General features: G+C 37.4%; 1 protein-coding gene across 6 annotated transcripts in view; it reads right to left on the reverse strand.

The window, feature by feature from the left end:
• CASK (calcium/calmodulin dependent serine protein kinase) overlaps positions 1-27,826 on the reverse strand; it is a 139,735-nt gene that overhangs the window by 47,113 nt on the left and 64,796 nt on the right. For 5 of the 6 annotated variants that reach the window (XM_031060186.1, XM_031060185.1, XM_031060184.1 and 2 more), the window contains exons 6-11: positions 25,970-26,145; positions 23,684-23,806; positions 21,265-21,348; positions 19,596-19,695; positions 14,459-14,476; positions 6,634-6,755 (exon numbers count right to left, since the gene is read on the reverse strand). In XM_031060186.1, the coding sequence (XP_030916046.1) occupies positions 6,634-6,755; positions 14,459-14,476; positions 19,596-19,695; positions 21,265-21,348; positions 23,684-23,806; positions 25,970-26,145 (623 nt within the window). The remainder of the gene's footprint in view (positions 1-6,633; positions 6,756-14,458; positions 14,477-19,595; positions 19,696-21,264; positions 21,349-23,683; positions 23,807-25,969; positions 26,146-27,826) is intronic. The other variant, XM_031060182.1, reaches the window with a different exon arrangement.

Here is a 27,826-nt window from a genome sequence, read left to right on the forward strand (position 1 = left end):
GTTTATAAGAAAAAAATCCCAAACACAATAGGTAGCCCTCATGGTTAAAAAGAAACTTGAACTACACACAACACAAGAAGTGAAGGAAATGCAGAAAGTTAAATATGAAATTGATCCTCTTTATCTCAAGACAATATTAATGAAGTTAATTAAATATTCCACAAATGTCAGGAATACAATGCTACTATTCTTTGATGTATCGGGGCCCAGTAAATTAAAAACGGACTGAAATAATGGGAATTTTTAGTTCCACATAAAAAAGGAAGTCTATGGATTTGGAGTAAGAGATGTTGGTGCACACAGACATAATGACACACCTTTTACATAGAGGAGATGACATCAGGCCAAGAAGAATGGGCTAAGTACTAAAACTGGCATTTAAAATACATTAGCAAGCTGAATTTCACTTGAGGATTCACCACATCAGTATCAAGCTTATAATTACTCAAAATGACGGAATATTAGTTAAAAAGAAAACAGGTTAAGCATAACAAAGTAACTCACAGTGTCATGAAAACAGAATTTTGCACTGTTGGAAAGTGGTGGATGCATAAATTTCTCAAAAATTACTCTCAATTAATATAAAAGTAACTGTTGGCTCATATTTGTATTAGCCTTGGGTTTAAGAGACCCACTCACTTATCAGTATTACATATTATAAAAATGTGGAACAGTGCCTTCTGCTCTGAAGGCTAAATATAAAATAAATTCCCCATTTCATTTGTAAGGCAGAGGAACAGGAAGAACAAGAAAACAAGGAGAGGATGCTGAGTGGCAAAGTGATCCACCTATTCCAGCAGCAGAGAAAATGAAATGCAAAGGTACAGTGGAAGATGAAAATGGAAAGTATTTTAGAGAATGATTATGAAATAATGCAGAAAGAATTCCAGGATAGCCTCTGCTTTTTGTGTTCTTTCAGACAGAGCTTCCAGTGAAGTTACCTGCTGGAGAACAAATGCACTGCACTGCTGGTGATGATCCAGCCCACCTGCTGAAGGAATTCTCCCCAATTCTCCCTAAGGCTTGGCCATTGTTCTGTCTCCACTGCTGGGAAAAGGAGTTCCCACTGCAGTGTGGGACAGTCCCTCCCACTCCTGGGGCTGAGCATGCTGCCTCTGCTCTGGGATAAAAGCCAGATTTGATTCCCCAAATAGCAAGGTGCCTTCCTGCCAACATAGTTTCTTCTGGTTTTTTTTTAACAAATATTTTCCATGTGTTTTTGTCTTACAATGATATGAAATAAAGGACAATTAAAAATATGAAAACAATGTGTTTTAAAAATGATACAGTAATATTTCACTACAGCATAACATGCTCTGAGGAATTGTAAGCAAGGCATCCATAACACACTTTGTGGTCTGTTTTTGCAAAAGAGAAGCATTCAGGTTTCACTAAAACATGTTCCCCCTATAAGTGCTAACAAAATCAGTATTCAAGAGGGTAAAGACCAATGTGCATCCAAAAAAACTCACACCACACTATGTGATTCACATATAAAGTTATTCTCATTCAAATCAAAACACAGTAAAACTGGATGATCTAGGAAAATATTTAAGCTTGCTATACACACCTGCTAGTTTTATTTTCTATATCATATGATAGATATTCCACCAGTCTATTTATGAATTAAAATTAAAGAAAAAAGGAAATGAAAGCAACCTGAAGAGAAAAATCTAAAGGTTTTTTGTTCCCCCCCCTTTTTTAAATTATAAAGTACATATTATAATTGTTAAAATAATACACTTTGCTCCAAAAAGAGCAGATCAGGGATAAATACATGGAGAGTTTAGAACATTGTTAAGTAGAGGACTATAGTATCAGCCCTGCCTGGACACTGCTGAATAACTGCAACTTTTACAAAGGACATTCAAATTTACTGTGCCAACATCCAGCCTGGGAGGGTAAACAGAACAAACCAAAATAAACCCAGCAAAAAGCTTTAGCCAACCATGTAAGAAGCTAAACTGAGGTTCCAACAACATTCATTTTAGCAAAAGAGAAAATATGTTTCCTTAAAAGTCTGGACTTCAGGACCAAATCTGTCTGGATGACAGAGTTCAAAAGAAATCCTAAGGAAACTCTGAAGTGTGCACAGATGCAGGTTCCTGTGAAACACTACCATGAGCAGCAGAGGATAACAGACACAGAAGTGAGATTCTCTTGAGAAATCAGCATGCCTTAAATATGCACTGTGAATATAAATTAAACTAGAAAAAGAAAGAAGTCGCTGCACACATAGATATGATACAAATGGCCAGACCAAAATTTATTTATCCTCATTTTGTTAAAACCATACATGCGTAATGTATTAAGCCAGCAAAAAATAAAATAAACTTTCTTGAAAGCTTGTAACATTTCTATCACAGAAATAACAAAACTTACCTCAATGATTCCCTCTATGAAAATTTGTAACAAACTTTTAAAATTAACAGCCAAAAGACATCAGCCTAGAGAACTATCTCTGCCTTGGGACAGACAGATGCAGACAAAGCCAGCAGAGAGGCCCCAGTCACACAAAAGCTGATATTGTTCTCCTGCTGGGTGAAAATCTCACTTGTAAATTGAGGGACATCTGCATTCAGAGTCAGCCCAGCCAGGGCCCTGCAGAGGTGACCAAAGCACAGGAAAATGATTGCTCTGATCTCCTTCAGGGCAGGCAGCTGCACCAAGCAGCAGCTCCTGGGTTTCCATCTGAGCAAAATTCCTTTGATGCACTGACAGAGATGAAACATCATGGATAAAATTCTACCCCACTAAGCACAGCCTTGAAGCCTGCTAGACTTAGTAGAACAAGTAATAATTGAAGTAAAAGACCTCCAAAATTAGTAACCTCTTCACAATTCTTTCCAACTTCTTTATCAGTACTGCTAACACAGGACAGCAGTGTCTCCCAGGATGTCTTTCATGAAAATCAATAAAAAAGAATTTAATTCAAGCATTTGATAAGGCTTCTAAAAATCTGTCCATGGTGATAAAAAACTGCTTTCACTACTTAAATTTAACTCTGTTTTTTCATGAAGTTATTTATATACTGTACTGCATTCTTTATCATCTAAATTGGATACTGGAATGAAACAGTCTATAAAGCTTTATATAGTCATAAATCCAGACATTTCTAAGTGACACTGAGAAATACCCTACAGCATGCACCAAAATTTTAATCATCACACATTTAACAAAGCAAGAGAAAAGAAAAATCTGTCCAAACCAAAGTTATTCTTTTACTTAAAAAAAATCAATTATTAAACAATCATTTTTTTAGGCAGTGAATATTTCTACATGGCTGTTTCTAGAAGGGCCTTTACTCTCTGCAGTAAACACAATTAAGTTTTTAATAATAAAATGTGAAACTTCTGTGCAGGAAAAAAACCCACTTGACACAAATAATAGGATTCTATAAAATGATGAAAAAAACACACAATGAAACTACTCAATAAACCCACATCAGGATATGCTTCTCTACTGCAGAATTTGGCTGAGAGTGATTAACTACTTTCTAAGCTGTTGGCACCTTTTTTCCCCTTGTTTTGAACACTTTTGGCCACCAAGTAAATTAGAAGAGAGCCTTAAGACAGTTACCTAAACAAATTAATCAATTAAAAACAATCAATAGGATGGATGCCTTCTGTGGCCTTCAGAGGTGCCTGTCCTCATAACACCCAAGTTAATAAATTACCGAGAAAGAAGATTTCTATTTTGTAGTCTGAAAAAACCACAACACATGGGTAACTTGCACCCTTAACAAAATGATTGTTCTTTCCTTTTTGGCCTTCAGAAGAAGTTATTTCAGAGGCAAAATAAGGTATTTCAGCAGCAGGCATGATCTACCATCATGTGCTTAATCTAAAAATAAGGATAACTCTTGAGAAAGAGTAGGAACATGAGAACAAATTTAACTGTGGAAAATGGCCACAGAAGAGGAACAGTATTTAATGCAAAGTGACAGCCACAACTTCATAACAGAATAGAAAATTCCTACTAAGAGGGATATAATGGTTTATAGGTTACTTGGTCTAGAGGCTTCAGTAAACCCAAATACTTTAAGATGAATAAAAAGTTTCCCTGACAGAACTTCATCCAAGTACAACTGGTGATTTTTCCTGAGAAAGAAACTGGAATAGTATTGATACAAAACCAGAAATCAATCTCCCACATGCAAGTTATGGACATGAAAAAACTACCCTTTCAAGTAATACTGAAACTTGCTTCAGGCTTTAAAAGGTGTATTTCAGGGCACAGCACTGTTTCAGAATTTTAGTTTGTATTTTTCTAACCAAAGTATCTTTGGAAGGATTCTATCATCTCCCTTCCACATAGCATAATAAAAGAAAAATGCTTTTCTATGGCATTTTGTTCTTACAGATATCTTTATAAGGTGTAATTAAATGTACCCCTTTCTGTTTATGAGAATAACTGATGAAGAACGTGAAAATTGTACTAATTCACTGCTGGTGTTTCTTATTTGAAAAGCTACAACAGACCATTACAGCAATAATAGGTCATGAATGAAGTACTAGGAACCTGACTGGTACTGTCAAGGGCAGAAAAAAGCAAAAGCATTACAGAAGCATGACTTAATGTCTGGCAGATCTGTCACCCTGAAAAATACTCAAACTAAGGCCATGTGGTTTACCACAGCCCAAGAAGTTATAAGATAACACAATAATGGTTAATAAATATCTAAAACCTTTCTGCATGAGTGACACAAGTATTTTGGTTCTTACTACACTCATTTTATTCTACTCCTTTCCAGATTTTTTATTTCTTATTCATATTAACTGAGCACCCTTTCTGTACTGCAGCATGCCATATAAAAAGTAATTTAAGCATCTGGGACACAAGCTAAGTAAACTTAAAGAGGGAAAAAATACATTTTTTAATGCAAATTGCAAAGATGAGTTGTTGGAGATGCAACCAGGAAGTCATGAGCTCCTAGTCCCTTCCTTCTGTGTGCTCCATATAATTTTATCCAATGACTGTTGGTGTAAAATGCATAAACACTTATCAGAGAACAAAGATGAGGACTGCAGTGTTGTGCCAGGGCAATGCCACCATCACTTAGCAGCAATCCCCCTCTCTGGATGCTCCAGTTTCAGGGACAGCTGTGCCGTGGGGAAGCTCTGCCAGCAGCTTTGTGTTCAGGCCAGCTCAGAACCCAGCAGCTGGGGCCACTTCCAGACTGGAATCCCTTGAACTTCAAGAATGCACAGAATTCAAGTGACTGATCAAACTGTAACAAGTGTACAAATCATTCACTACATTTTAAAGAGTCTGGACACCAAGTGACCTGTGGCACTGTTGACATTCAGCTCATGCTCCTGCAAAGCTGCAAAGAGGAACCAGAGCACTCAACAGCATAGCAGAAACTCTCTCAAGTCTCTACAAACATCATCATCTACCTGCAGATCAGACAGCTGGAATGACTCCTACTCCTGTGGCTCTTTCACCGAGTGAAAAACACACACATCTTGTTAGATTTGTGATATTCACTGAGCTGTTCAGTTTAAGACATTGTACTAAAAAGGTCATCCCTGTGATCACACAAACATTATGGTTTGATCCAGGAGTGCATATTTTAAAGTAATCTCATTATGCCCACCTACCATTCTTTATTTTTCACTGTACACTGTTACCAGAGCATATTTACCCTCAAACAATAAAATAAAAGATGCTGTCCACCTACTAGCGGTTATTCAGCCCACAGGACTGCAGCACAACTGACATAAAGTAAAAGCAGTCAGAACACACAGAACTGTCAGCCCTGGCTCCTCAGTGCCAGCTGCTTTGCCCTGCAGATGTGCCACTGCTGTGTCACAGCACCTGCCAAGGTGCCTCTGTGCATTTGGTTCCATCTGGAGTTTTTTCTCAGTGCAAGCTGTAGATTGCTTTAGAAAAAGCTGGCCTTTCCTAAAAGCAAGTCCTCTGTCTTCAACATGAAGTATCCACATAGCCCAGAAAAAAACATCAGGGAAAGTATTTTTTCTGCTGCCTTTTTTGATTTTCATTTTAGACCTCAGTGCTGTGCAGATACAAAGTCACTGACAGCATGATGTGCTTTTGAATTTGTCATTCAGTGAGTGTTTTGGCACTCCAGTAAGACACTGCTGCCTTATGGACTAGCAGCTCTCCAGAACAACACAGAAATACAGATTTTAGATGACTGAGCCTATTACATACCATGCCCAGGTGTGAAAGAGAAATGAGCATACCTTGGTGCATCACACAAAAAATTTCACACTTGTAAGAATATCCCCAGAACTGGCCTAATATTAGTACATTTAATGTTAATAATAGTAATAATAGAACATGCACAGTTATAAAGTCGCAATTCACATTTAAAATAAAAACTAAAATCTCATCCTTATTAACCAAAAAAATCTATTCTGATGAATTATTTTAAAGCAAACCTATTAACTAAAACTCTTAATCACTTACATATTGTAAAATACTCTATATTACAGTCCTGAAAATGTATTTTTGCATAAAGTGCTGGATGATTCTTACATTCTACAACTAAAGAAATTGATTTTGGTATCAAACAAGAAAAGGGAATATGCTAAGGATAAAATAAAATATTATCCAATGAACAACAGATACAGGAACACATTCAAATTTTTATCACAGAAAACTTACATCTAGTAACGTGTGAAGATGCTGATCCTGGAAAACACTGTGAAGAAAATCTAAGTCTTTTTCACTGCAGTCTGTAAGTGCATGAATTTCTTCCAGGCTGTCTAGCACCTGTGAGACTGCTCCTATGGGGCAACAGACAGGGAAAAAAAGAGAAAAAAGAATCAATAAAGCAAAGGCTCAGGGTAAACTGAACTTTGGAAAAGGAAACTTTCCCTTCATCTGGTACAACTGGAATAGGAGCTTAAAAAAGGTGTAGTTTTAACAGGAAAACTCACTGAATAAATTTTACATATATCAAAAGTGCTCACAGATAATGTAATTATACATAAGAAACAGCTTAACGGGAGAGAGGTTAAAACCTGATTTTATTAAGCTCAGCTTTGTTCTATTTTAGCCTTGCTTCCAACAATGTCTCATGGAGCCACTTGGATTATTGGCCTGTCCTCACCATTCCCACCCCAACCTTCACTTCTCTTTTTGAACTGCCAGACAATTTCAAATACATACTGTACAATTTTGAAACATCAGTAAGAATTATTTTGAAATCAAATCCCAAACACTGCTAAAATCAGCAAGAACCAATGCTTTCACAAATATTTTTAAAATCAGCATCGGGATAAAGGACGGAAGAGGGAGAAACACGTGACTGCTGAATCTTGGGGGACAAAAAAGGCTGTAATGTGTTTTTGTTCTGTTTGTCCTGCTTGCCTGGTTGTCTCCTACCCAGCTATTACCCTGCTTTTTCACCAGGGCATGGTTTTGGGTCATAGGATGATGGGGATGATTTTTATATGGCATGAGGGTGAGAGAGAAGTGAGAGCTATGGAGACAAAAAGGAGAAATGGGAGGCATTGTGGAAGGCACAAGTCCATGAGGGAAAGCTGAATTCTCAGCAGGAGAGGACAAAGAAACACAACACAAACTCACAGTAAACCACCACACAGTGGTTCTGTGTGAAAAAACTTGTTTAAAAATCAGAGTATCAGGGGTGGCTGCCACCTGTGTGCTTTACTAGGATGACAACTTCGGCGTATCTCAACACCCACAGATCATGTCTTCACTTTTTCCACTGTGGTAAAAGCATTTGGTAAGAGGCAGCATATCCAGTGAGAGTCTGCAGCAAAGCTGGTGGTCTGGCAGTGAACAACTGAATGCTTTTTCATAAATAAATTCTTAATTCTGGATACTGAATTCTAGACATTCTCTATTTCACTAATTTCTCATCAATATGCTTATTCTGTTTACTTACGCATTTGCCTGTGTCTTTTTGACAAGAGAGATAACATCTAAAAAAATTGCTGCATTCCTTTTTTATCTTCTACTGCATGAACAATTCTTTTATCCTCCACTGCATGAACAATTCTTACCAGTCCTCAACTCAAAGCCTCCTGTACTGCATTTTCAGAATGTAATAAAAACAATATACCAAACTGCCTCTTAACCACACAAAGAAAAGTTAACTTATTTCTCTGAAAGTCTTGAAAAAGTGGAATAAACATAACAAAATACACAAAAATTACTATACAAGACTCGCAACCTCATGGCTTAGAAGGAGAAATAAATTACAAATCTAGAAACTCTTGCATCACATTCAGTACAAACCTCAGCCTAAAATTCTCCTCACAGTTCTCTGTACAAGGTTTGAGAACCACAATATCCCCCTCACTCACAACTCATGTCTCAGGAACAATAAAACTTCTTAGCTCTCTCCCATCAAGTGTGTCTGACTACTTACACCTATTTGATGTACTAATTCATGTTCTTTTAAAAATCTGTGGCTGTCAGCAAATAAAACAAATGGTTTTACTTTTAGTAGTTGCTGCGCACGAGGTCGGGTGCACTAAAAAAAGAGAAAAATTTGCTGCCTCTTTGATAATGAACAAGAATGCTTAGCTGAAAAGAACCATCCACATCCCTCTGCCAGAGGAAATACAAGGACTGGGGATCTGCTGGTAAGAGGATAGAGAGATCACAGCTAAGCCTCAAAGGCAAGGAAAAAACCTACCCAGGGACCCCAAAAGGACTGCACTGTTTCCTTTCACTGTTTCCTTTCCGTGTTCAGCACATCAGTTAAAGGCTGATGGACTTCGAGATCTCCAAGCCCGAAGGAAAGTGCTTGACTTTCCAGGATCCAGTTGGCAGAAGAAAATTTGTTAAAATTCTCTTTTATTTCTGCTCTTTTCACACTCAGAGTTTGGATTATTTTATTTCCAAGCAAAGCTTCTTTTTCTGGGTTCAAAGCCATTTCTGTGTGTTTGGAGTATTTAAGGAAAACTCAAGAAGAGATTCACTTCAGAGGCCTGGGGATCTTAAGAGTGTCTAATACTGCTCAGTGTTGCCCATAATCCCCAAAACCTGAGCCAAATCTGGAACCAGGAAGAAGTGTGTTCAAAGTTGCCTGCAGTGCTGTGTTACTGTGAAACACCAAATGCTCTGGACCACCACATTTTTTATTTGACAGTATTGTTTCCTTTGCAAACTTTATTTTGTGGAATACTTTGAGGGCTTTGAAATAGAAATGAAAGTTATGATTTTTCAATATTTGCATCTCAACAACCTCTTGAATATTTGGGAATTAAAAAAAAATAGGGTTTGATCATTAGGTCTTTTTTTTCTCCTGTCCATTGGTCACATTGAATAGGAGGCTGTAAATAAAGTTTCCAAGAATGCCCTTAAGAAATTTGATGGGACTTTGTGAAAGTGGCTTTGTTAATCTCCCAAATGACAGTTTTTACCTTATGTTTTTATTTTTACCTATAATCTTATGCTTCACCTACTGCCATGCACCTCACTCATTTACAAATAATGTGCACCTGCATGAGCAAATGGCATAGCAGCAATATACTGACAGCATGTTAGTGCTTAAAAAGAAGTGACAGAAAATTTTACAGGAATTTTTGTGAACATCTAAACGATCTTTGTTACAGACATCTATTAAAATGTCTAAAAGTTCCTTTCAGAAGTTTTAAATTCAGGGAAGAGATATTACATAAAATGAAGTTAACCAACCTTTACAGCACACCTGTTTCTAAAAACATTCATATTCAAGCTAAATTTCTAACCTTTGGGGAAAGTGTAAAGGCACTCAATATTTATAATTAAAACTTATACCCTCTTGAAATAGGATGTAACCTCTTTTCAGCATTGCAAGTGCACCCCTTTTAGCCTTAGCATAGATAATGAAGGACTTAAGTGAATTATTACAGTCATACAAACTAAGATCTCAGACTTCTCATGGTGTGTAGCAGTTACAGACAGAATCTAGAAACATGAAAATTAAAATGATGCATAAATAGTAGTAAGGCAGGAAAAATCAGGAAGTTGACTAACTTGAGTGGTGGTATGTCCATTTGTTTTTTAAGACTCCATAAAGTAAACTTTGTTAGAAAATGCTGCTCACTGTCCCAGAATTTTCAAGTAAGCTCCAACTTTTGGGTGAGATGAATCTCACTCTGCACCTTAAGTTACTATAAAAACAGATCCAATTGCACAGGAAAGGCTGCAATTCCAGTGATATAAATAGAAGACTCTTCTCTGCAGAAACAGTAACAAAATCCACACCAAACATGGTTCTGTGAGAAGACTGTGGATCCTCCTGTAAATGCACAGTAAATGACCTCAGTGTCAAAAGGAGCAGGGACACTCTGGGCCATGCACACAACCTTGTCTTCCCTGTATTCCCATAAGAAAACCTAGGAAAGAATGGCTGCAGCTATTCAGAGTTTCCTGGGGACTGCCAACTGTGAAAAGTTGAAAACTATGAGCTGTCATATATAAAAAAGAGGAAAAAAAACCACATTAGAATGCTTATGACAGTCTCCGGCAGTCAGTACTAGTACATAAAATGCTTTTATAGTTAGTGGAATGACTTCTTAAGGATGATACCCAATTACTTCTGAGAAGACAGATGAATTGAGCAGTTTTCTGCCTACTGAGGCAGATCTGTTATTTATCAGACACACATTTGCCTTGTGAGGCAGAAACTTGGGAATTTCTCTTCACACAGTGCGCAGTCAAAATTTCCACAGGCATTATGTGCAAGGCTCTGCCACCTCATTTTTTGACATGGCCAGTGAGAAACAGTTTTCTCTTACAGTTGAATTATGCCTCTAGAGTCTGTAGTTGTCATACAGCGCACCTGAAGTTGCTACAGACACTGGTTCATCAGGCTGGAAGTAGACAAAGCTTTGGTAAAATAGTGTTGTTACTACAACATCCAGCTATTCTAGTCTGGAACAGGTGGTTTGACTAGAGAAACTGAACTTTAAAGGTAGGGAGGAGTTGCTTACTTCTCCCTAGAACAGAGTAAAAAAGAACTTTAAGTACTGATTCCAAGTACATATTCTGCAGAAGCTATGTGTTCCCCCAGTACAAAGCATTCCAAAAGTTTGATTTTCTGAGGCTTCTCAGCACACCAGGGAGGTATAACTGGCTCTCTCTGTTATGTAACAGGCAGTAAATAGAATTAGGAGCCTCTTTTCATGTGACATGTATGTGATCTGCAACACTGTACAACTGAATAAAGTGTTTAGGTAAAGAGACTCAGATATTGCTACAAAGCACAGACTACATCCTGACTGCAAACATGTTCTGATAGAGGGCAAAAGAACTCCTTGGTTTATTTTTTAACACTGAAGATTACAAACACTCATGTAAAGTGTCATAAAAATCAGAAATTCACTTCTGAGTAATGAAAACCCAGAACTCAAGAAGCCTGACATTGTTTGAACACAAAACTATAAACACCTTTTTGCCATTCTCCTGCAATTACTAAGCCGGGAAATAACTCTGCAGAAGAACTTGTAATAACCATTATGCTATAAGCAATTTTTATGAAAGAGACATTGGCAAAATCTAAATCTCTTAGATTTGTAGAGCCACATAAAATGAAGCTCATGACACCAGCCACTCCTTTGTATCCTGTTCATTCTTATAAACTATCTTTATTTGACTGGCTTTCCAACTATATTGTGTAAATAGGTAAGTAACTGCATCTTGAAGATTTTACAGTGGTATTTAAAGCAAGGCTTTGCTGTCATTTGCAATTTCTCTATATATACAGTTCAGTCCTTAAGCCAGCCAATCTACAATAAACAGAAGCTGATTTCTCTCAGCCTCATCCCATGGCTGCCTTCTCATGGGCAGCTGCTGGAAATGAAATTAAAAGACCAATCCTGGCTCTTAAAGCACAGGCATTTCAGAAGGCAGGATTTACATTTTACTTTGTTTGTGAAGAGGTCTCAGGTTAGTACATCCAGCAAGGAAAGATGAAAAATCATCAGAAATTGCTAAATTTTGGAGAGACCAAATATTAGAATCACAAAATGAAGTCACAGGATACAATCTCATGAAAAAACAAGCATGGGCATTATTATAAAGCGCAGACCTTTCCACTACTTTAAGTGATGTAACTTCTCAGATTTAGAGAAAGCCAGATGAGCACCACCTGCTCTTCATCACTTGCAACAACATCATCAAAAATCACTGGAGCTGAGATGCCTCTGATCTCACACAGGAATTTGCTGTTCTTTGCTGCTCACTGTGTTCCAGAGCAACTGACTCTGCAGGAACAGATGACAGCCAAAGCAGGTGTACACATGTACATGACTATAATAGTTTAAAATAAGGTGGCGGATACATGTTTTACATATACACAGCAGTGTAATGAACATGTAAGGCAAGTAAAGGCTCTGTCCTGCTCCAACTTGAGTGATAGAGCATTTAATGACTTCTTCCTTCTTGGACTGAAATCAAACAGTGAAGTTTAGACACCCTATAAAATTACAAATAAGCTCCTACATGCACACAGTTGTGCGAATGCTACTGGGAAGCAAATAAGGCAGTGATAAAAGAAATGTATGTATATCCATACACTGCATGTATATAAAACAATTAGGAAGAGTGTAGTAGGGGAACTGGAAAGATGGAGGTTTATGGAGATGACAACAACGATTCAGAAAGAAGACTGCTGGTGCAATGGCAGGGTATTGGGATTTACAGCTACATTAAAGAAGGTAAGAACATCTAAGGAGTACAAGAAAAGAGAGAAAAGCATGCAAAAGTCAGAAAAGAAACTAAAGGAAATAGGTGCAGGAGAGAAAAACAGGGAGAAAGAGACTAAACAAAGGAAAAAAGAAAAATAAAGAAAATAAGAAAAGAAAACAAGAGATTAAGTGTTTCCAAACAGCAGAAGGAATATAGAGGAGAGTACTATGCATGGAAAACAACCAAGGATGGCAGGGAAGAGGAAGTGGTGGGGGAGAGGACAAAGAGGGCAGCAAGAAACTGATGCTTAATTTTGAAGAGAGACTTTGTTCATCCTGCACACACAGGGGCACTGAGAGTGGGCAAGGTCCCACTTTCTCCTGTCTCTATACTTGGCACCTTCACACAGTTTGCCAACTCTTTTTCCCAGCTACCCCTCACTGAAAATCCAGCCACAGATATGACAGAAGCCAGTCTAGTGTGGTGGCAAATAAACAAGCAGAAGTGTTGTTTTTCAGACCAGACCTGTAGCTTACATCTAAGTGCACTCACATGCAACTAAACAAATGAATATTTTAATAGATGAATGCCCTTCACCATCCCTTCCTTAGATCCTTTCTTCCTCCTTGCAAAAATGTCTAAAAAACCCTCTTCTGACCAGCATGAAGGGAGCACACCCTTATAGTCAGTTTGTGGAAGAAAAGTCTCTATGCATGAACAAAAACCCAAAAATCATGGCACAGGCTCTGTATGAGGTTTTTTTTTTCTCTCCCCCTACAACTGCTTAAAAATAATACTATCACAAAGTTTTTTATACAAAAATCCATTGAACTTTCACTCTCATGTTACTGGACAGGCATTCTGTGATGGGCAAATAGGAGGAAAAGGAACAACTTCCTCCACAATCTGTAAAATCAAAAGAATGAACCAAACAACAACAACCACAAAATCCATGATTGATCAGACATGGAGAGAGGGACACATGTCCTGCTGACATGTCCTGACCTAGGACAGAAGCAGAGCTGTTAATCTACAAGTCTCAAAATGCTGCAGGAAACCCCCACTTTCTATAGCTTGTTTTTGGGGAATTAGTTTTGCTGAATTAGTTGTTTTTGAAATGGTTGTGGTTTGTATCAAAGGGTCTAAAATTTCACAGCTTCTCCTCCGCCTAGTGTAGTCTGCAGGTTTTAGAAATGCTTGTGGTCCCAGTTTCTCACAAATTGTGCAGCTGCTTTGCACCAGAACCTCCTCCCTACATGCCAACAATATTCCTTCATTGAGGAGACACATTTTGGATAGCTGTTGAAATCAGGTGTATGCATATCCACAGTGCATATGCATAGATCAGGGAACACACCAACACAGAAGGATCAAGAAAGTTCATGCAAGTTGAGAGCAAGAATATAATATTTGACTAATATTACAGTATATGTTTGGTAGTAGAAAGAAAAAAAGCAAACATTAGTCCATGAAAACAATTTTGGAATGAAAATGCAAACCCAAAATATACTTTATTAATTCAATGAAAATTAAATTTTAGTTCAGTTGTGTTGCAAATATTAAATATTGGGAAAAAAACCCCAAAACTCAGGTAATTTTAATACTGCCTCTAAATTAGAACCTTCAGAATTCCCTGGAAATCATTCTTCTGCTTAATTATACTGTTGATTATACATTACACCGCAGACAGATTTAGTCAATACCATATAATTTTGTCTGAGCAGGCAGTATTAAAACTGAAAAGAGCAAAGAGAAGCAAAAGAAAGCGGATTTTTAAACATGCAAAGACACACACCATAGCTGACTGATATGCCTTAAAGGAAAACAAAGGGATACCTACTTTCTGCTGCTAGAAGTCCTAGAAGGAAGGCAGCATTTGGACAAACAACAAACAGTATGAAGATTTCAGAACAAGCCATTTATAAAGCTGCAACCTAGCAGACTAATTTAGCCACAAAATAGTCTCAACAGAGTGACAAAGATCCCCCCAGTTTTTAATATGGATTTTTCTATGTGTGAAGCAAATGGCACTGGCAGACTGGGATGGGAGGAAAACAAACACTTGGCATTGGGAAGGCAGCACATGGATGCAGTGTTAGAGATCTTTTAATACCAGACTTTTCCCAACATTGGTTAAACTATTTTAAAAAACTCATGGACAAAAAGGGATTTTTTAGTAAAAATATTGCAAGAGTTGATATGATAAAATAATTCAACATACTGCAAATGATGCATAACATCTTAATATCCTTAGTAAGCAAAATTTAGCAATGTTATATTGAAATCAAAAGTTTCAGTGAAAATGTTATGTGAACCATTTAGAAATGCAACCACTTCTTTATTGCTTTTAATTAACAGTGTCTTTATGCCCTTTTAAAAAAAACTTAAACATATCAGAGCAAAGAATCAATAGCTGAAAAATCATCAAGTTAATAATGGAATGTTGGAAACACAAACTCATGATCTCAAAACTGACAGCTGTGCTTGCAATACTAGCAAAGGAATTAGTAACAATTATAAGGTGAATGTAGTTTTTTTCCCCCAAGCATTCATATTTTAAAATCTTCCACAACACCCTTTGCAAATATTTACAAAATCAATGCTAATTTTTGTGTAACAAAAGTGGGTTTTGTTTCTTACTTCTGTTGATGAAACTGATGGGTTTTAATATGGGCTTGTATTGACAATATTTCATGAATTCTAAATCCCATAAAACAAGTAACTATTCTGACTTGTGAGTTCAGCTGCTTCCATGTAGGTTGGAAACAGTGAGCTCACAACTTGTCTGTATCTGTGCTGTTTGACCTTGCTCTGAAGGACTAAGAGATTTAGCTTTATTCCCATTTTTATTATCAAATTTGAAAATCAAGATCTCACGCTGTTAAAAATTTCTCGTTTGCTACGACAACACGGAGTCTGACAAAATAGAACAGGATGAAAATTTCAATTTGCACACATCAATCCTGAGACAAAATACCAAAAAGTATTTGCAAAAATGCTGTGTGTGGAGAAAACGAGGCAGAAGCACTAAAGGAGCCTCAGTGTGGCTGCTTTGTGCGCAGTGCAAAATTCTGCTTCTGTTTATCTGCTTCCAGAGTGACCACAGAGCCCAGCACTGACATGAATGCAGGAAATACTGCAGCACTGCCACTGCTCAGCACAGATGCAGGAGCGCATTTGGCCACTCAGGCTCTTTTCTTGTTCTGAGGTTACCCCAAAGCACAGCTTGAGGATCCTTTACAGGAATCCAGACCTGTCTGTGGCAAAAAGCTGCTCTGAAACCTCTTAGTCACAGTTCAGAAATGTGTGCCACAGACCAAGCAATTCCAGCAGACACCAGAGAGTAACAACCTTTAACAAAAGGTAAGGGTTGTTTTAATTAAAATTCAGTTATGCAGTTTTCCAAAGACTATGGACTATCCATTAGCTTAACTCCAGCACTAACTGGAGTGGCTACAAAAAGCTTTTGGAAACATAAGTTTATAAAAAACCTCTTCAATTTATCAGTTTTTCTAACTGTTGGCCTGAAAATGTAACTATTTTGAATCTACTTAACACCCCATATGAAACAGTCATCCTCAATTCAGCTTCTCAAGTCAAACCCCAAGAAACAAAAGGAGGAAAAATTAAAAGCTTTACACTGGTGCTGCTCATTCCCAGCCTGAGGCACTGTTATGAAAACACTTGAAAACTGTATGTCTGTACATTCTGCAGGGGGACAAGTGGCCAGCATATGACAGAAGGAGAGGAAATCCTGTCTAGAGCTAATGTGCAATCAGGAGGGTCAGGCACTGGGCAGGGAAAGGGAGGGAGGCAGATGGGGAAGGGCAGCAGAGAGCAAATGCTGTGAATTTCCCTGGCACCTTATGGATTTCATGGTCCACTTCAAATACTGCCTACTGGACCAGTTTTTCTCCTGTGACAGATTTAGCCTTCCGGGCTGCTGATTGCTAACTTCTGATTTATGTTTATTTCAGCATATTAAAAATATCCAAAACATTTGTTGCCTTGGGGAATACACATTTTAGAATGTCTTGAAGATAGGCAACCTGAAAGTCAGATGTTTCACATTCTAGAGAAGACCATTTGCAGCAGGCTTGCCAGCTGAGCTGCTTGGTGGCTTTACTGGAGAAGTTACTGAACACAGCAATAAAGCAGCATTGTAGTTTAAAAGTATTTTAAAAGGTTTTATTGCACTCAAAATTCAGCAAGACTGATTTCTGCCATGTTACCAACAGGATGGTAGCAGGATTAAGTCAAGTTTTTCAGAGGATGGTTGGTGACAAAAGAGGAAACAGACCACCCAGTGGTCAGCAAGTGGTTGGAACCAAGAGTTGTTAACACTGTACAAAGGAGAAGAAGATGTGTACAGAAAAAAACCTGGCTGACCTTAAACAAAATTTATGTCTGTTCATTCCCATCTAATTTAGCTATGCAATTTTCTGACTTTCACTGGAAAACTCTCTAACAAGAATATCCTTTGTGATTCTGCATCTACAGAAGTCATCTGACTGGCTGCCTGCAGTGCCTTCCTATCCTGAGATAACCCTCTGGTAGCACAGGAAGATGCTCCAAGGTTCCAGCAACCCCAAGTTTCCATATTGAACTTTGAGGAAGAACACCTCTAGACTAATTGAGTAAAAAGGGAGAACTGAATTTTTCTGTTTCTGTGTTTGGAAAGCCCTGGAAGAATGGAAATGTGATTTGCATAACCTAATAAGCATCTATATTTCTGTGTATTTATCTCTGTAGGAGTTCTGTATTTGCCTGTTTCTGACAAACCATTTAATTACAGTGACAGGCTTCATGAAATTTTATGGGAGGAGTAATTGGCAACCACATCTAAAATATTAAATGGTCTTCATTAAGAGTTTATGATCTGGAATAACATTATGAGGTACTAGGAAGGAAACTTAAATAACCTTAAGATAATCAAGTTTCTACTGCAATTCTTGAGTTTGTATTTCTCCAAACTAGTTTGGTTTAGAATCATCACAAGACCCATCCTCCAAGCCAGAAGTATTTGAAAATACTATTGTATTTGAAAGTACTATTGTACTATTTGAAAATACTAATGTACTTCTGAAGAGGAAACAAAATAGATTTCAGTATTTAGGAATTTCAGCTGAAATGTTATAATCTCTGAAAGAGAAAGCTGAAAGAGTTGTAGAGTCTTTTCTTGCAAGGCTTAGTGTTCAATATTAAATATTTTGTCAGCTAAAGTAGTGGGTCAGAGAAACATAATGAAAACTACCCACTTAGGATGGTCTCCTGATCACTGTGATTCCCCCATCAGTTTGATCAACAATGTCAGGCTAGAGAGTAACTTTGCTTTCCTGAGAATTCCAAGCTTTTGTTTCCGTTATTTCAGAGATGACCACATGCTAACAAAGGATCCAACACAGATATTCTGTACAATTTACATGTGCACTAGGTTCAAGTATTCTGTGAGCAGAAAAAAATAGAACTTGGAACTTTCCTGTGTAGTGATATCTGCAATTACATCACTCTGAGGAAGACACATGTCCTGTTGATGTGAGACTGAAACTGGAAAGCAGAACTGCTGTTTCCAGATTAGGAAAGTTGCCACTGCCAGTCATGTTGGTGGCCATTCACCACTGAAATGGGGGAAGTAGATGGAAACAAAAATTAAGGCACTGCAAGTAGTTCTAGGTGAAGTAAAACTGACTTATTCTTTCTTTAAAAGAATAGGTGGATCCTTAACTGCAAGCACAAGTATCCAAAAGCTGTGTGGCTGAACTTAAGCCATCAGGCTTTGGTTACATTTGCAATAAAAAATCTGAGATTCTCATTAATTTCTATGGGAATTATGAATCGTGGTCATGTCTAAGGACAAAGAAATGTTTTAATTTTAGTACTTGAAATTGGATTCCAAGAAGTGAAATTGGAGAATTTCAACCAAGAGAAGTTGCCCCCATTCTTATGGGGCATATCATTCCTATATTAATGACATTGAAAGAATTTATAAAAATTGCTTGCTTAAATGAAACAGAAGGAAAAATAATTAATATATGCAGTCAATACATAATTTTCTCACCTATAAAAATATTGGGACAGAGAATTATCACACAGCAGATCAACACACACAATTAAGTTCCTGAAATGTCTTCTAGAGAAGTCATTATATAGCTAAAATATTCTGCCAGTACTCCTAAATTGTTTAGAAAGATTAAAGACAGTCCTTTTGGTCTTAGGTTTTTCTTAAAGGTTCATTTAAATTGATCCTAAATCCTAATTTTAGATCAGACAAACCAACCTGGACTTTTGCACTGCAAATATTTTGAGCAATGTCATCTCAAAATTAAGATACATAACTAAGACAGGGCTGTGGTAGTTTAGGGACTGACAGGTGATTTAAATTTCTGAATATGGGCTATGGACAAAAGGATTGCTTGGTAAGGTCACTGTCCTGTCCAAGGCCTAGATCACAGCACAAGTATTATCTTCCCCTTTGAGTACATGTATTGTCTCTCTCTGAAGATTTGGGGTCAGAAATACTGTCCAGTGTGCTTTAAACAGGACACAGTCATATTGTTCTCTAAAACAGGAGTCAGGAAACTTTGGTACAGAATGGCTTCTTTTTATAAATAACTATTAGTAAGGTATTAGAGCTTTGCTCCTGCCTAAGAATTCAAGACAAAATTTCAATAAGCTTTTATACTCAAGGAATATAAAGAGAAATGTGAGATTGTAACATTATTTGTAATTAAATGTACATACACTAAAAAATAAAAAAATCAGACAGAATTTCTGTAGAAGCTTAAAACTGTGCCGAGATTTTTCTCTCTATTTTTGCCAGCTGTGAATGCCATTGTGAATGAAAATTATTCATCCTTTCATATGTAAATGCTAACTTAATATTCAATTTTATAGAATCTCAAGAAATGAGTAAATACTTGGTACTCTGGTCAGTATGGACATGCTGACTGCAGTAAAGACACTTTCTGTTAAAATACCTGAGGAGGTGGGGTCTTCAGAGAAGTCTGGCAGCTCTTCAGGGGGGTCACCATAGAAGGAGTTGAATTTGTGGCTTGACACAGCTGCTAGTACTGCCCCCTGAATAAAAATACCCACACAGTCTCAATTACACAAAGCAGGATAACAAAACATTTCCAGACCCCTTGGATCACTCAGTCTCCTGAGGTCTCTTGTTTGTTGACCTTTTCAGTGAAGAGCAAATTTATTTCTAGTTTTCAGCTCTGCCTCCCTTTTCACAGTGACCATATCTAACAGAAGAGCTGGGCATACACTAATAAACAGTAAAAATATTCTTTGCAAGAGGATTCATCAGAACAGTTCTTTATGTGAATGCATTTTGAAATAGTAACTGTGAGGCACAAATTCACATTGTAGTACAATATAAACAAAAGAACTAATCTCTTTATCTTTTCCTCTTACCTAGACTGAGTGGATTAGCTGGAATAAAAATTCACTCTTTAAATCAAACACTATGTTTTTATTTTAGAAATTAATTTGACACTGACAGCACTAGAATACTTTGACACCCATAATGCATCAATATAAAAATAACAGAGTTATATAGGCAATTACAGAGTCCCAGAATGAGCATTACAGGGGAATTTACAAACCCAGAAAAATGGTCACCTCCTCTGACATATATTTACTTGTTCAAGTAAATTACACTTTCACCACTCAGGTTTAAATGCCTCACAGTTACGGAAGTATGGATGAATTTCATGAAACACACTGCAGAACAATGCTTTGGATAAAATGGCATAAATAATATAATAAAGGTATAAAAGCTCAGGAAACAAATATAGTGGTCTCCCCAGGAAGAAATCCAGGAAATATCTGAAATTGCACCTAGAACAGGAATCAGCTCATATTCTAAAATGTACTAGATAAACATTTTAATGGAAGGATTACCAGGGCATACAAACCACCTAAGAGAAAGAGCTGTTCATGAACTGTGGCAGCTGTGCATCCTCATCATCAGCCACATGAAGCTTTTGCAAAGCAGCAGCTCAATGTGAATACCTGATTCTGAGTTTTATCACAAATTGTAAAACAGCCCATGAATTGTAATGCTCCATGTTTCTGTCATAATTTTCTGAACCTTTCAGTGAATTCAGAAATGTTTCTGTTAAACATTCCACGACAGGAACAGAAGGAAAACCATGCTGTTTTGGGCTGAAATGTTAACATTCTTTTCAACATGGCTTAGAAATAAACTAGTATGTAGTTAAACATAAACAGGATAAATTGAAGAATATGTATTTACTCTTCTTCCACAAAGAAATTAAAAAATACTATGTTCCTTTTATTCTAAATGTAACACAATAATAACAGAAGTGACTGCACGATTCTCTACAGTAATTCGTATTACACAAAATTACTGAATTATTGAAGATGAAGACCTCATATACACCTTGGTTGATACCAGACAATTTGCACTGAAATTTGAAAACTATGCACTAAGAAAGAAAGGAAGGACAAACACCCTTTCTAAGCATTTCAATAAACACCTGTCAAGGCCTGCTGCAACTTTTGATTTTATTGCTGACTTCAAAACATGGATTTCTCTTAGCACTTTTTAAATTAATCAAGTATCATAGAAAATTCAAGCTGTGTAATTATACTGTTTAAACACTACATTGAGTTTACCTTTAGTTTTCGTCTTGCATTGAATTTTCTCAGCTGTTCTACTGTTTCTGGAAGATGAATCTTGTATGCATAGCGATCTCTCTCCTTGAAAAACCCCACAAAAAACAAACCAAAAGAACATTAAATACAAGCTTTTAATATCCTCTTGACAGTAAGAAACCAGACAAGAAAAGTACCAGCTCATAAATATCCTAAGGAGAATGAGGATTTGTTGCAACTTAAGGAAAACTTTAAGAAATTAAGAGGGGTTAAAGTGCTTTGACAGAATTCTTAACTTGGACCAAGGATATTTTATTTTTGTAATTGTTTCCCACCTTGTAGTAAGACCCCAGTCTTTTGTTTTACTGTTGTGCTGTCAGTCTGTGTCTAGCACTGAACTTCAAAGCAGAAAAAGCAGTTCTACTGTTTGGAATTCGCAAACCTCAGTAAAGGAACAAGTTCAAGCACTCTTTGACAGGGTGCTGGATACTTCAGGTGAGTTTGGGAGGTGGGGTACCTGTCCAATAGGGCAGGAAATGCCAACCCAATGCCAGCCAGAGGATGGTATAGGAAGAATTCTCCATTGTAGGTGCAGATGAAAAATGTGCCAATGAACAACTGCAGTGACAGAAGGGACAAAACTTGCAGCTGCCATCTACCTTTATCCCCTGAAGCTATATAAAATCATTAATTTAATGTGTTTATCACATTCTTCTCCTGAATCAGAGTGAAACCACAGCAGTCTGTGGTCTATGGTACTAAAGATGTCTCTGTCTCATGCTGTATTTGCTCCTATCTATAAATGGATTGGAAAGCTCTGAGTCAGCAAAGAAGGCAGTTTATTGTAGGCAGAAATAAGAAGACTGACTGGTAGAATGCCTGGCAAACAAAGTTGTCATAAACTAAACCATGTGACTTCCAACAAATAACAACATGGTCAAAAAGAGACCACAGACACCAAAAGTGCAAAACTGCACAGGCAGAGCTTGCACATGCACATTACAGAATTGCCTTTTTAACAAACCTAATTAGCTTAGTTGCTCAAACAACAAAAATTACAGGTTTTCTGCCAAAATGACCCTCAACCAAGCTCTAGCTTTGGCATCTCAATGTGGGTATGCTTTCAAAGTGAAGAAAAGGTCCACTTACAAGCAGGCAAAAACAGATCACCTGTGTTTGTATGATATTCTGGGATTCCAAAACACAGCATTCATTTCCATACCCTTTGATATTTGATGTACTATGTACATCCCAGACCAACAGACAGAACTTTGCCTCTTTTTGAGTAGAATGGCTTGAACCTGCAGTTTCCCAATACACAGAAGAGCTGCCTTAACCACTGTCATTTCTGAGAGGTGAACACTCCCAACCTCCTCTGACAAGCTAGACCATTCTCCACCTTGGAATACAAGAGTCAGAGGCAGACAGAGAGCAGAGAAATGAAGACTGACTCCATTCACTGGTGGCTACACCATTTACTTGGAGGGAGAACAGCATAGGATCCTGTTCTTCCCAGGTTGTGTCTTTGTGGGTTTCTCTTTGTCTCATGTAGAGCATGAAGAGAGGCCAGCAGCAGACACCAGATCAGCCCCCTTTCAAAATAAGTGCACTGTTTAAGTTAATGATATTGTGACCTTTCTACCCTGGACACCCACTATAGAAAATCAAAGGATAGCTGAGAAAATAGTTAATTCATCAGCTTCTGCCAAAGAAAATACAGTGCTCTGAACCAGCACTTTTCACCTTTTAATTCTGCTGCACAACCCATCATTCTCAAACCCCAGTGTTTAGCAGACTAGTGATGGACTGCTGAGAAGCTACAGGTGTATTTTCTCCTGCTCCTGTTGCAAACCTTCAGTGTGCAGCAATTACTCTTCCACTGGCTTGAAGTGTGCTGTAAATTCTGCCATCACTGAAAAATAATTTGATTACCAGATGTCATATAATTTTATGCAGTCACAGTGGCCTTGGAGCAACACTCCACTACACTTCCTTCCCTTTTGGTGGGATATTTTCAAGAATCTAATGTAAGGAAGCAGCACAGTTCAGCAGCATAACCTACAGCCGTAGAGTGCATGGCTACATGACTAACAGGAAAGAGGTTTAGATATGACTAAAAGCAAAAGGAGATCAGAAATTACTTCTCTGGAGTTTGAGAGCCACAGAAAGACACATTAATACCTTCTTTAAGCTTTATGTAATGCAGCCCTACTCCCCGCACTCTGGTGCTGCTGAAGATGTCCAACTGAGTTTGCTCTTAAGCAAGAGTTTAAGCCTGGCAATTATCAAAATCTCAGGTTCTAATCCTAGAAAGCATTTAAATCATATTATCCCACATTTTGTACAGTTCATGTCTACTTTGAAAAGCTCAGAAAACAAAGAAATCCATGGTTTTCTCCCTTAAATGAGAAAGTAGCATGTAAACAGCTGCTTTTACTACCTTTAACCAGGGGTGATTCAGTGCTTCATACACTGTTATCCTCTCTGCTGGATCCAGCATAAGCATGCGGCGCACCAGATCTTTGGCACTTTCAGAAATATGGCTCCATTGCCTAGGATTCATCTGATTAGGAGCAAGAAAAAAAAATTAAATTAGTAACAAGAATGTAGAAAAGAACCTAGTGTTTATCTACAAAAATTGCAGAGATTTAACAGAATCACAGAATCAACAGTGGTTGGTGCTTGCAAACATTTCCGTGTAATGAACGTAAAAGGAAATTTCTAAGGGTTTAAATAACTTGTAAAAATGGAACACTAGTTGTTACTGAAATGGCACAAAAATTGAAAACATAAACCTGACATGTCGTTAGTATTATGTTATAATCACAGTGTAATTTCTACCTACTCTACATTCTGCTCAGATAAAAGTCACCACTCACTAGATAAAGCAAAACATAATTAAGCTTTGTTTAACTGTTAATGATGCATATGATAAATGCAGAAATTGAATCTACTCCTGAAATCAATAAATGACAAGAGAATTTATCTGTTTCAACCCACAGTTCCATGCTAGTGATTCTGGGTAAGAAAGGAATAAGAGAATGCCTGTTGTGAAGTACACAGATCCTGTCCTGAAGGTGCTATGGGACAATGTTTCTTCCCAATAAATTCCTTCCAACTTCACAACAGGTAAAGTTTTTCCACTAGGAAAAGGAAAAAAGTCCTTTTCCTTCCTTTCCACAGAAAAGCATAAAAGGACAAGACAATATCAGCAATTGTAACACTTTCAGAGCAGAACTCTAGGAGAAACAATGTGAAGGATGATTTAAAATATATTTCCATTTTGTGCATATATGTAGGTTTGTGCCCAAACACTCAAAATGATGGACACCTGATAAAACTGTACCAAAGTAAGAAAATTCTGTATGTGATATAAAGGATAATATCCTTAAGGTATTTCTAGTATTTCTTTAAATTATGAAGAAGCTAAGTTTTATTTAGATTACAGACAGCTAACTTTACAAAGTACTAAATGCAAATTCAAAATTATAACCAGACTCTTTTCAATGTTACAATCTGGTCATTTAAAGAGGTCCATTTCATTTAAAATCAGTCTTTACAAAAAACGGTCACTTTGAATTGGGACACTTAGCAATGTTATCTGGCTATGAAATGCACATTTATAGCTGTGATTTAATTTCCTTTTCAGCTCTAATGAAATGAAGGTAATTGCAAATTTGACAGGATTTTCACTGAATAGACAAATTACTGCGGAAACAGGAACAGAAAAGGAACGAAGAGGACACAATGTACTGGTTGTAGCTTTTTTGTTTAAAAAAAAGAGAAGTTAACTTGTATCCTTCCAGAAGGTTTTAGCTGCTTAAGAGATTCCATAAAGAAATCTTCCATAAAGTGAAATATCTGTCAGTCTGTACAATCTCAAAACTAGTGCCATGAAGAAATGCTGCTGTTTCTAGGATTATAAAATGGAAAAAATGAAATATGTGCTCCTGACCAAGTACAGTAACACTGCTGTCACTTACATTTTAGCAGGCTGTTAGTGATAAAATAAATCAGACTATCAGACAGCTTTGGGAGTTTCCATTTGTAATTTGCTCATGCACAGCTCATGTATGACCTTGGTTCCAAAGCACAGCAAAGCTGATCTTAGGCAAACCCACAGTGAAGCTGCAGCTTTAAATTTGTCACCACAATGGTCTGTGGCTGAGGCTGTGACAGCTTCTGTGTGCACCCTGACCTGCCCCTGGCTGCAAGCGGCTCCTGGTGAATCATCAGCTGCACTTTATTGCACTAAGAAGAAAAATGCTTGCCTGCATTTGTAAACTAACATACATTTTGTTTTAAATCAAGGCAATATGATGATGATGAATGTTTAGGACAGCTCTGTTATAAACAGATAACAGATCAAATTTTTGATCTGTTCGCTGATCAAAAATTTTAAATTGTTTATATATCTGAGGTTACAGTATGTTCTAATTCACAGCTAAACCTCTTGTCTTCCTGCTGGGGTCAATGTACAGTTAGAGGCTGATTGTAATTATTTATTATTTCACTTGAGCAAATATTTCCATATTGTAATTCCTAACAATGATACAAAACACATCAGGTACAAGACAGACTGGGGAGGGAAAATAATCTCTCTTCCTGTGTGACAGATTTCCATAAACTTTAAATTTAAATCAGGCTAAATACAAACATCAACTTTCAGAAATGTTACCAACAGAGCTCATCTCATTGGAAAGGATTCATGTATGCTGTCATTTACCTTGTATTTGCCTTTAATAATGCCTTCAAATAACCTTTCCTTGGTTCCATAAAAAGGCAAACAACCACTTAGCAGGATAAACAGGATCACACCACAACCCCAAACATCTACAGGCTTCCCATATGGTTCTCTTTTTACCACTTCTGGAGCCATAAAGTGAGGTGTTCCTACACGTCCTGAATGGAAATAAAAATAAAAATAAAATTGAGTCAAATACATGTGTGTCAAACATGGAAATGAAGAATATCACTGCATTAAAAAAACCCAGCTTTAATACATTTTGTTCATGGCTTAAAGCTTTTAACACGTTTTTTTTTTTTTACCTTAAGTTTATATTTTTATATATACGTAGTGAGATAAATCAGCATTTTCCCTTTTGCTTAATTTTTACTTTTATAAATTGAGGAATAGTCTACCCAAGCTGGCAGAATGTGAAACAAGACTTGTAAGAACACTGGGACTCTTCAGTAAAACTTGCCATATAAAAGTAAACCCATCAATTTGGACAATCTTTGAAACAGGAATTATTTAGAGAGCAAATACAAAGATGCTGTAGAGTTCTAGTCCACACTGATAACCTGAAAAAGCTGCATCTAATTGGCAAGAGCAGAGTCTGATGCTCTGCCCATACCTTGGCTGGTCTACTGAAACTGCCAGCAAAAATGCAAAATGCCAGCAAATGTGTTATTCATTTATTTGAAGAGGGCAGTATCTTACTGGAGGTGAAAAGATAATGCTAATTTCACGGAGTGCTTTCATTGAGTTTCATAATGTTTTCCTATGAAAACAAAATGCATTTAGCACCAACTGATCTTTTGAGCAGATAAAACTGGTTAGAATAACTTCATTCAATTTCTATGTAACACATTTAGCCAAATAAAGCAATTAACATTTTACCTCTCCTTATAAATGCTTCCCATTGTAAAGAGTTTTGTCTCCTTTGCAAAAATGAAGCTTGGAATGCTCAGGTTATCACTGACACTTACAAACACTGCAGTCTTTGGACTACCCTGGTTCCACCAAATAACAACAGAAGAAAGAGAACATCAGTGTAGCAAACTTTCACCACTAGTACCTCCTAATAAATTATTGTTGCTTATTACAGTGGATTTCAGGGGCTCCACTCCAGGCCTGCAGCACCTGCTGGTTAGGAGAGCCTAAAATGCAGCCCAGAGGATCCAGGGTGTTTGCAGGGCATGTATTTAACTCAGTCTTGTCTTTGCAAAGAGGCTCTTGCTTGATCAATCTGTCCTGCTCACCCTCTGCATGGGACTCAGCCAAGTCACAGCACTGAGAAGAACACCTGGGGGACTACTTGGACATGGCTTCCTCAGGAAAGACCATCCTTTGGTTATCCCACCTAATCCAGGAATATGATCTGACCATGTTCTCTTAATGAGTCCTTTTTGCATCTAAAGGATTAAAATATTGTCAGAAAAGACAGCAGCTTTTCAACCATACTCTTAAGAAATAACATCACCACTATCAAACTTCTTCACGTAGCTTGCTGCTAAATCTTTTCAAACCCAGTTTAGCAGGGAATTCCTCTGCCAAACAAATGTTAGGGATCTGTCTGTGACAAAGGGATGTGACCTCATCAGTAGGCTAAGCTGGCATCTTAACAAGTCCCTGCAGACCAGGTTGACCTGACAGCAAAGGGGCAGTTCCTTCCTGAGCTGAAAAAGATTAAATCACCAAGATGCTGCAAGTCCAGCTCATCCCTCATATCACAGGAGGAAGAGGAAGGATATTTAGTGTGGACAGAGAAAGAATCCACATAGGGGAAGATGAGTCATTCTTCTTGTGGGCTGTACACACTTTGGAGGTGTATGGCATAATTTCAGCCTGAGAAACCTC

This window comes from Geospiza fortis, unplaced genomic scaffold (assembly GCF_000277835.1).
Source record: "Geospiza fortis unplaced genomic scaffold, GeoFor_1.0 scaffold20, whole genome shotgun sequence".
NCBI lineage: Eukaryota > Metazoa > Chordata > Aves > Passeriformes > Thraupidae > Geospiza > Geospiza fortis.